Raw genomic sequence first — 10,510 nt, forward strand, 5'->3', positions numbered from 1 at the left:
TAGGGAAAAAAATTATGTGCCATATTTAATCTATTTTGATTTTTGCAGTTATGAATGAGGTAATAAATAATATGCTCATGCCAATAGCCGGGGAAACTAAGATGTACACATAGTAACTAATTTGTTCAAAATCACAAATCAGAGAGTTCTGGGTTAGAGCTCAGACCTGCCTGACTCCTAAGCTTACACTCTTAGCTGCCATATGCCATTGCCCGAAAGCGACACTTTTGAGATTGACTTTATCTATCTGAGCTCTGTGTGGCCCGCATGATGAGGTCAGACATGGGGTACTTGTCGTGAGCACATGACCTCAGCTAGCATCTCTGTTCCTACGCTCCCAAAAGCCAGCTCTGCCTACCTGCACAGGCTCCAGGTGCAGGCCTGAGCTACCCAGTTTGCACTGGGACACCCGCTGTGCTAAGTTAAGGTTAGGTGTGGGCAGACACAAATATTTGGCCTTTGCCAAGTATGACTCTTGGCATCCAGACCAAATAGATTACAGGATCCCTCTAGGGAGGATCTGAACCTATAAAACTGTCCCCAGATCAAACCAGTTTCTAATTAGTCATGGATTGTGGCTGAATTCTTGAGGCTATTTAAGAAGCCCTTATCCAATTCTCAAGGCTAACCTTGAGCTGGGTCAAGAGAGAACTGACTCAGCTTTCAGGAAAAAGCATCCAGCCAGCTGTGAAGCCAGTTTATCTTGTACTTTGCCTAGTTCCTGAGCAGACCAGGAACATGGCGTGGCCTTGGGGCTCTGAGCTGTTTTCTCAGAGTGCTTCACCCCTAAATGTTCCTGCATATGCTTTCACGAAATGCACCTTCACCTCCTGGATAGGTATCTCTCCTATCTTTATAACCTATGTTTCCCTGGTCACATAAACCTGAGACCGTAGTCAAAAACAGGATCACAGAAGCAGTGCCATGCTGAAATGTCTCCTGAGTCACTGAGTAGATCCACGGAATACTGCAGTAGGGGTCCTGGTGACAGGACGCTCTTCTCTCCCACACAGACACGCAGAGCACCACTCCAAGATGATCTCTGCTGCTTCCATGAGGCTTCTATGGGCTTTATCTGACCTGGAGGTTGGTTGCAGGGGACCCCAAATTGCACGCCACTCTAGTCACACCTCCCCATTGTTCATCTTCTTTAGCCACTTTCTACCTCCCTTAGCCATTTGGAGACATGCTCAGACTGTTTATAATACTTATAGGTCTCTGTGTGACACCCTCAGCCAGTAGCAAAATGCATCTTCCTCTGGTGCTCACACAGTCGCAACACTGCAAAGTGACAGAGGCCACAGGTGGATTCCCTCCACTGTGCTTTTATCACACTCTAACACACCGACCACAGAGTGGGCCCCTATCTCTATCCCTCCCCCTATCTCTACCTCTATCTCTACCCCTACCCCTATCTCTGTCTCTATCCCTATCTCTTTCTCCATCTTTATCTCTATCCCTATCTCTATTTTTTAATCTCTTTCTCTCTCTTTTCATCACAGCTTTCTGTTCCTTGGGCCCTTGCAAAAGTTGGTAAAGATAGGGTGAAACCAGAGAACAAATTGGAAAATACAGAGCCAATTATCCTGAAACTCTCCCCCTGTTCCCTAATATCCATTGTTTGGTTTTCGAAAAAGTTTGCTTGCCTCAATTCTCTCTTCCCTGGGGTTGAGTACCTTTCTAGGAGAGCCTTTTCACTCACAAATAAACCTCTAGTGTCCTCTACATATAAAGATGGTCTTTGTAGCATATACCTAGCTCTTCTAATTCCACAGCGCACCTCCCCCACCCGCTATACAAACCATTTATATGTATATGTATATACATATGAGCCAAACTCATTAAGCACAACACTGGAATCACTATACTTTTATACTTTTGGTTGTTTTTATTCATAGCCCTAATGTTTTAGTTAAGCTTCTTTGTATTGAACGGAAAACAGATGTTCACAGACAAAGGAGGAGAAATAAGTCAACAAAATGTCCCAGTGATTATATTTTTTATTCAGTCATGCCACAGCTGCTTGCGGAGCCTCAACCATGGCCCTGTGCTGCGTATAGCGTGGGAAAATGAAATGAATCAGGCTTGGTTCCTACCCTCAGAGAACGTGCTCCTAGTTAAATGGGGTTGTGTTGGCATTGGAGGAAATTAAAACACTACTGGATGATAATACAAGGTAAAAAGAACTGCCTGCTACCCAAAGGATAGGTATGTCGAGTGTGATGTGTGTGCAGATAAAAGAGGTCTCCCATTTGTTTTGGCAGATCCGGTGGCATTATAACTGGATCTTGAGAAATAGGTGGGATTTGGATGTATGAAGATAAGAGTGACAATTATAGAGAAAACAGCATGGGAAAAGGTATTGTGGTGAGAAAGGGGTTATCGTATGCTGTGAATAAGTGAATTACAGAGTGCTGGGAATAATAGTTACTGAATGTGGGAATGACAGTTTGCTGCATTATAGAGTACAAGGATGAGAAACGTCTGCGACGAGGCCAGATGTGGCCAGTGCAAAGAGTCTTAAATTCCTTACTAAACAATGTGTATTTTATTCGGTAGATAATTTAGACTATGAGAGGTTTCTGACCATGGACGTGGCATGATCAAGTTGGGCGATAAAATTCATAGGGACCTTGGGAAGCAAAACTAGAAGAGAGACTTCAGTTGGGGAGACCAGGTAAGAGATTCTTAAATTCGGGCAGGTGGTGGCCAACGTCTTGGAAGAGAGGAAGTTCTACTCGAGAGATACAGCCAAGAGAGCGGGCAGGGAGTTAAGAACTGATTGGAGGGAGACAGGTGGGACTCTTCATTGCATGCCCATGTTTGTGGTTACACAAGGAAAAGTCCTCACTTACCCACCAAGCCTTCTTGATATCACACAGAACCACCACTTTTGGCTTGTGATACAATGTGAATGGTGCCCCCTTGAGTTGTGCAGTGCATAATACATGCAACGTATGTGAGACCTTCTGGCAGCATTGTCACCCTTACCCACAACTTCAAACTCAACAGAGTTTCCATAGTCAATATGTGTGCAGCCTTTATCACAGGCCAGTGCCTTATCAGATTTTTCATGAAGCTGAAACACTAAGGAGAGAGAATCGAAAGGAGATGGCAAGGGAGTAGAGCTGGGAGAGTCTGGATAACCCTTTGAGTACTCTACATTCAAACATGGATGTTGCTCTCCAACATGTTACATGCTTTTCCCTAGTGGATTAGATGATTTGATTAGTAGAATCTGGCTAGGAGTGAAAAACATAAAGGACCCTCATTTGGAAACCCATAGACTAGGATTTTAGACTCAGGTCACCCATTTCCTAAGTGCGTGATCTCAAACAACTGGGATTTTTTCAACCTCAGTCTCCTAAAGGGTTGCTCAAGTATTATGTAGAAAACAAACCGAGCTAGCTGGTGAGGAAACCCTTGGATAAAGTGGTCGGGTCAGGGCAGACTTTTTTGAAGAAGTGATCAGTGAAACCTGAAGGAGAAGGGAGTCAGCCAGGAGGGTAGGGGTTGGTGGGAGTGGGGGCGGCATTCAAGGCAGAAAGGATGGCAAATGCAGTCTTCCCAGGGAAGGAACAAGCTTGACATGTTTGGGAATGCCAGGGTGACTCACTCCTAAGGCTCTGTCAACACCTCTAGGAGAGGTGTGTTTTGCCATTGTTGTTTTGTTCAATTTTGAGGAACGTCATTTCGTTGATAAAGTTTAGAGGGTTCTTTTAACAAGTCTCATGGAACCCAAAGGACAGCCAATGTTGTGTGGCAGCGATTTTCAAGGGGTTTTTCTTAAGCATAAAGAAGTGAGCATAGTACAAAGCCGCAAGAGAATTCATATAACCCTAAAAAAAGCTGTACAAAGTAGGGGCTGAGGGCTTCCCTGGTGGCGCAGTGGTTGGGAGTCCGCCTGCCGATGTGGGGGGCGCGGGTTCGTGCCCCATTCCGGGAGGATCCCGTGTGCCGCGGAGCGGCTGGGCCCGTGAGCCATGGCCGCTGAGCCTGTGCGTCTGGAGCCTGTGCTCCACAACGGGAGAGGCAACAGCAGTGACAGGCCCACGTATCGCAAAAAAAGACAAAAAACAAAGTAGGGGCTGAGCAAAGTTCAAGCCGAGATACAGATTTCTGCTTCTGGAGACTGAAGGCAAAAACCAGAGCTTTATGTGATCTCATGACATAGGCTCACAGATCTCTGGTTTTATGATTTTACTCTCTCAGCTGTGGGAGTTGACCTCTTCTGTGATTGATGGTTAGGTACAAGAGAACTTCCAGGAAAACTAAAAACTCTTTCCGGAGGAATTCATACTCATGATGGCAAAATCCATTGTACAGCTGCCTTGCTTGCCTTCTTGATTGTTGGTGCTGCAAACATCCTGGGGAAAACAACATGGAAGGGGGACACAGCAGAGACTTCACAGGCAGAGAGGTCCCATGTCTGAATGCAGCTCCAGCCCCTCCACTCTCGAGCTGTATGTCCTCGGACAAGTTACTAAGCCTTTGGAGGATTTGGTACCTCATGAAAAGAAGGAGGGTAGTAATCCTTGCCCTGCCTTCCTCCTACGACTGTTACGAGGCTTAAATAAAAGCACGAGTGTACAGGTGTTTTGGAGACGGTAACGTCCTGTAACAAGGCAGGGAATAATAGCGTCTGCAGTGTTAGAAATGCCTGGGACTTTGTAAAGATGTTGCTTTGACTCAGCATTTCTGGAGAAGACCACACCATTTTGTTATCCAGAATGAAAGACTTCACTGCGGAGAAAGAGAGACTGATTTTAGAACAACAGAATGATAAGAGTTTACTTGCCTCCTTCGTACAGAATAAATTATTATAGCATAAACAACATTCAAGCCTCTGAATATATAATCCCTTTTTCCAGTCATCACATCTGCAAGTGTGTAACGCACACTTCTGTGAGCACATAAGGACGTACATGGCACAGCCATACTTCCATTCTCTATTTCCATCATTCCATATTTAGCAAGGCGAGCCTGGAGTCAGGGTTCTTCTCAATGGGTAAGAGCCGTTTACCTCGGAGTAAACATACAGGGGACCCTCCCAAATGGTTTGGACCAGGTGACTATGTCCTTTTCTCCTCCAAGTCCTGGTCAGGGAAGCATATCGGACACAGGTAGCACTGCCCTTGGGTTGGGGGCACTGTCCCATGTTCTTTTTCTCAAAATTTTCAAACACCTCTTTCTGAGAAAATACCCACATCAGAAGTATCCCCCAGCTGTCAATTTGGCAGTCAGGGCCCCGCTCTGTGCAACTTTTGTCTAGGTTCCTGTCCCATCAGAAGCCACCTTCCAAGGTACAGAGCAATCAGCCTGTGCATCCTCACCATGGGACCTCCCCAGCCTAGCCACCCACAAGGTCAGTCTGATATTCTGTGTGGGCAGCAGTCATAAAAGGTTCACATCACAGCGTGAGACTGAGACACTGGGTGTATCAAGCCTGAAAGGAATCCTGCAGGTAATTGAGTTTCATCTGATACTTGACTTCCCTTGCGAATTGGTCTTTGAATATCTGCTGCAACCACCAATGTCACCGAGTGCACACAGAGGTCACCAACTTCCACCTCTGGCAGTACTGACTGTTAGGGTAGTGGTCATCGTGTCAGCCTGAAGCCACTCCCATCGTGCTCTTCACCCACTGGTGGTGCCAAAGGATCCAGGTCAGAGCTTTCTCCCTCACGGTAACTCTGTCAAGTGTTTGACTACCATTCTGGCGTCCCCTGAATACCCATTTTTCCAGGCTAAGCACTTCCTGGTCTTTCACTCACTGCCTCTAAGACGTAGTTCATCTTAAGAACCATCTTTAGAATGAGTCCCTTTTGGCCAAGATTTTATGGCTGTTTGGCTGGTGAGGAGCCAGAGTCCTCCGTCCCTGTTCCCTTTGCTGAGGATGGAATCACTTCAGATCAAGACAAAAGCAGCTCAGAATTGCAGAAAAACAGACACCTGTGGTTTGGGGTTTTGTTTTGTTTTTAACACACCTCTAGCCTAAGGCTGGCAGGATGCCTTGCATTCATTTGAACAGAAGGCCCTGGTATTAGCAAAGGCTTGCCTCCTTGCACCTGGCAAAGAAGAAATTCACTCTTTGTTTGACTGTGAGATCACACCATGCACCCCTGCCCTGTTGGAGCTTAGTAATTAGGAGGTATTTGGAGGTAACATCAGGTTCGCTGAAGATTTGTGTCCAAGGTCTGGGTGTGCTCTCCTCACCCTGAATCTCAGCTTTCTCATCTGTAAAATGCTGATGGTAAGCCCTTCCTTGTCTGAGTTCCAGGAGGATTATGTAATTCAGATGGCTAGTGGAGGTGATAGCACTTGGTGAGAGGCTTTTCAGAGTATGAACGGTGCACCCCACACTTGGCTCGTCACTAGGCTGCAGACTATCTCCAGCTTGCCCCTGCCCACAACTTTCGAAAAATGAGAACAACTATCAGTTTTAGAAAAAGACGTTCAGAGCTTCCATATCACTGCCAAGGCTGACTTTGCCAAAGGAAACATTTCTTTCTGTACTGAGGAGGACAAAGATCCTGCAGCCTGCTCTAATGATTCTTCACACCCTATTTTAAAACCAGAAACGACAAGGTAACTTTGTGGCTGAGAAACACCATGTTCCAGAATTATCTGCACCATGTTCTAGAACTACGCTCAGGAGTTAGGCCGGGTAAGGGAATGCTTGCAGATGCTCTTGGGAAGCAGCCAACCAGCCAGGGACTCACTCCCTGCCCGGAACATTCACTTAGGATTTGATGTTTGCCATGAAAATGTTGCTTTTGCTTTAAAATACTATTTGTGGAAGTCTTCCTAGAATTCAGTGTTGTCTGCTGAGCTCAATATAACCAAATTGTGCTAATGATAAAATAAGGGAAGTTTTTGTTTTCTGAAATCTAAAGCCTCAAGCTTAAGAAATGCGTACGTTGTATGAGGACTTATGTTAATGATAACATATAATGTTGTAGCACAAGACTAACTTTTCTCAAAAATAATAGAGCAGAGGAGTAAAAATTCCTGAAATTGGGCACACGGGATGTGGTTCCTGGAATTGGGCACACGAGATGCGGGGCTCCTAAAACACAGACGTCCCCAGAGTCAGGAGCCAGAGGTTAGTGGACAGTTCTGGTGCTCTTTGATTTGTGCTTTCCTTTCTTTTCCAGGAATATAAGCCAGACCAACTGTGTAATCTGGGGGACCCTTATTAAAAATAAGGACTTTCAAGATGGCAATAGCAGAGTATTAAACCAACAATGGGACCCTTCTGAGCGTGAGGCCCTATGCGACTGCCAGATTGTATACCCATGAAGCCAGCCCTAAGTACAGGAGACTGTGCTTCCCGGTTTCTTTGCCAAATCCCTGGTTAGTGTGGTGTGAGTGATGGGAGAGATGTGTACCACTTTGACACAGTGAAGAGCTTCCATCCTCCTTCCCCACTGCAATATACATGGAGTCCTTGTGTTGAGTCGGCGGAGCCATCAGATTGGAGCAGTCACCACTCCGAGGAGGGCTATTCTGAAGAGCCACCCGGATCAAGACAGAGGCTCTTGAGTGTTAAGACACTGAGATACTGGAGTTGTTTGTTATTGCAGCATCGGCTCAGCCTATCCTTACTAATACTTAGGGGAAGGCCAGAAATGGAAGGAAACATCTCAAATCTGAAAAGTACCACAAAGGAAAGGAAACCAGACAGTGAAGAGTGGTGTGATGGTTCTCATGCATTTGTTTTTCCATCAATGAAATAAGAATTTAAAAATGATCTTTAACATGTTTACAATTCTATGCTCCTTTCCCTCAACTCATTTAAAAAATATATTATGTAAGAAGAAAGACTACGCACTCTCTTCCTTTCGCCTCCCAATCTCTTGGCCCATTGCCATCCCTGGACCATTCTGGAATCACTGAACACCTCTAGTACTTTCAGAAGCCAAGAGAAAAACACTCTCCTAGGGCAGTGTTCTGCTCTGTAGAAAGTATTTTATCAAAAAGACTTTAATTTGTCACCACGATTGGGCAGGATTTTGAGTCCAAAAACTCTAGCTGATATTGTAAGAGTCTCGCTGCTTAAAAACAAATCACTGAAACTGGTCCCTTTTGTCATCGTTACTATGTTATATAAACTTGGATACCACATTGCCTTCAAAGTTGCTCCTCGTTGCTCTCAAACACCGGGTTGCTATAAGATACTCCCCTGCCACACGCCGGCATGTCAGAGTAGGAGGTCTGGTTTATGGGGGGCCAACTGGGGTCATTTGCCAAGGCCCTCTGCCATATCCGATACTGGCTTTTTGATTGATAGCCAAAACACCTTTTGATTATCATCCACAGGGCTCTATTTTCAATGATGGCCTCCTGCAAAATAAAAGAGTTACTGTTTACAATCAGAGGTTAAGTGTTTCCAGAATACGGCCTTCCACAGATCCTCATAAGGCACTACTGCATTGACTGCTTCAATCTAGCTTGACAAATAACTTGAGCCTCTGACAAATCCAAGGTGATTTCATGTGATAGGTTATGGCCTCTCAAACTTTTCCACTTAAGAAACTCTTCTGGAGGAAGAGAGAGAAACAGTTTCAAGAATCCAAAAACATCGCTTGAAGTCGTCTGCCTCAAGGATTTCATATGTGAATTAAATGTAAAAGCATCCATATCACATCCATATGTGATTTAATATAAATGACACTTAAAATTATCTACTACCAAATGGTACTGACCTTATAGAAAGATATGCCATGCTTATGATGTGACTTGGGTGTACCCTGGCACATCACTGCATAGTCACGAACACAGGTAAAATTTGGGATGTGGGCCACAGTTTTGGAGCTGGACAGATCTGGATTTGAATCCCAGCTCTGACACCTACTATGGTCAAGTTAATTACCCCATCTGAGCCTCAGTGATTAGAAATAATAATTCCTTCCTCTTATATCTGTCATTAGGATTATATAACTCCCCGTACAATGCGGAGCATGGCATGGCATAGCGACTTCCCTTTACCATTCTCCTGAACTATTCATTTAACAAACGGCTGTGCATTGCAGCCTTATTCACATAAGCCTCCAGACTTCACCTACAAATATTTCATTGCAATGCGTTTTATAAGATGACAAAAGATATGTCCTTTGAAAACATTTTGGACTGGCATTTTACTTCATGAGTTAGACTGAGCCTTGAATAGAGCCCAAGTTATAACTTATAATACATAGCACATGAGGGATTATGTTAAATTCATTTTTTTCATCATATGTGGTCACAAAGATTGACCATCTTATAAGTTACCACGAAAGAAACAAAGAGGAAAATATGAGGACCCAAGCTGTCCCATAGAATTAGAACTGGTTTTGGTGTCTGTCAGTGGTATCTTTGTGAAACTGAAAGAGTTAATTCTGTAGGATTCTACAAGGAACTTTGCTAGAAATAGTGGTTTCCTAAAATCCACCCATCTTTGACATCTGAGTCCACTGCCCATGGAAATCATAGAGAACAGCTAGTCTGAATATTCCTCTAAAAACTGATCATCTGCCGACAGGCTGTTAAACACTCACACAGCCATCTTATCAGCATCTTGCAAACCTCAGGGATCACCTAGCCAAACCTGTTCCTTTACTTTCCCAGACCAAGGTTTTTTGTCCTCTTTAATTAACAAGAGAACAGTAGTTCTCCTTAGAGCTGAGATAAGGCAGGATCATAGGTATTCAATTAAAGGTTTTAAAATCTAACTTATGTCCAGGAAATCTTAGCAGGCTTTGTACAAAACAAATGAACACACACACACACACACACACACACACAAGAGATTAGTGCTCTACACAATATCTTGAGCTTTGTTACAATTCTACAAATGTGATGACCTGTATTACTTTGATGCTCTGAAAAGGGAATCAAAGAAAGCACTGAGAAATAATCCATCCTGTCACTGTACATTGTAAATTAGATGTAGAATGAGAAACAAAAGGAAAGCCTTGATGATATACCATTTCTTTAAAGAAAAAAACAAAACTTCATCACATGAGCTCTTCTGACATTCAAATAATTCATATATATATATATATATATATATACACACACACACATACATATATACACACACACGCATTCACACAATGCATAAGTAATAAAAGGGAGGGTGTTAAAGCTATCCACATTAGCTCCTCTGCCTGTTAGCAGGAGGTTAGATCATGAGACCCAGCAAGTAAGGATAAGGTCTCACTCAAACTTGTTTCGTATCAAATTACTGTCTCCATCTGCTGGGGGTGGGCAGGCTTACTTACTACATTTAAGAATTGAATAAACCTTTACCCAGCTCCTAATAGAATAAAGCAGTTGTTATAGCTAGTAAGATGACTTCTTGCCATAGTTTAATGGCAAGCAAAAAAAGAAATTTATACCCAGATAACTATAACGTTTGTCTTCTTTCTCCCTGAAGATTGTGAGCTCTACCCCTCTGCTATTATTACTCCGTTCACATCATGCCCTAGTACATGGCTCAGGTTCAACAAATGCCTGTGGAAAGAGT

At 43.9% G+C, this 10,510-nt stretch overlaps 1 protein-coding gene across 1 annotated transcript in view; it reads right to left on the minus strand.

The window, feature by feature from the left end:
- Window positions 1–7,567: 7,567 nt before the first annotated feature.
- Window positions 7,568–10,510, minus strand: part of ATP13A4 (ATPase 13A4) — a 143,536-nt gene continuing 140,593 nt past the window's right edge. Inside the window, exon 30 of the mRNA XM_007457594.1 lies at window positions 7,568–8,346. Coding sequence (XP_007457656.1) covers window positions 8,134–8,346 — 213 coding nt within the window. The 3' untranslated portion in view covers window positions 7,568–8,133. The remainder of the gene's footprint in view (window positions 8,347–10,510) is intronic.

The sequence above is a fragment of the Lipotes vexillifer genome, unplaced genomic scaffold (genome assembly GCF_000442215.2).
Source record: "Lipotes vexillifer unplaced genomic scaffold, Lipotes_vexillifer_v1.1 scaffold425, whole genome shotgun sequence".
In the NCBI taxonomy this organism is placed as follows: domain Eukaryota; kingdom Metazoa; phylum Chordata; class Mammalia; order Artiodactyla; family Lipotidae; genus Lipotes; species Lipotes vexillifer.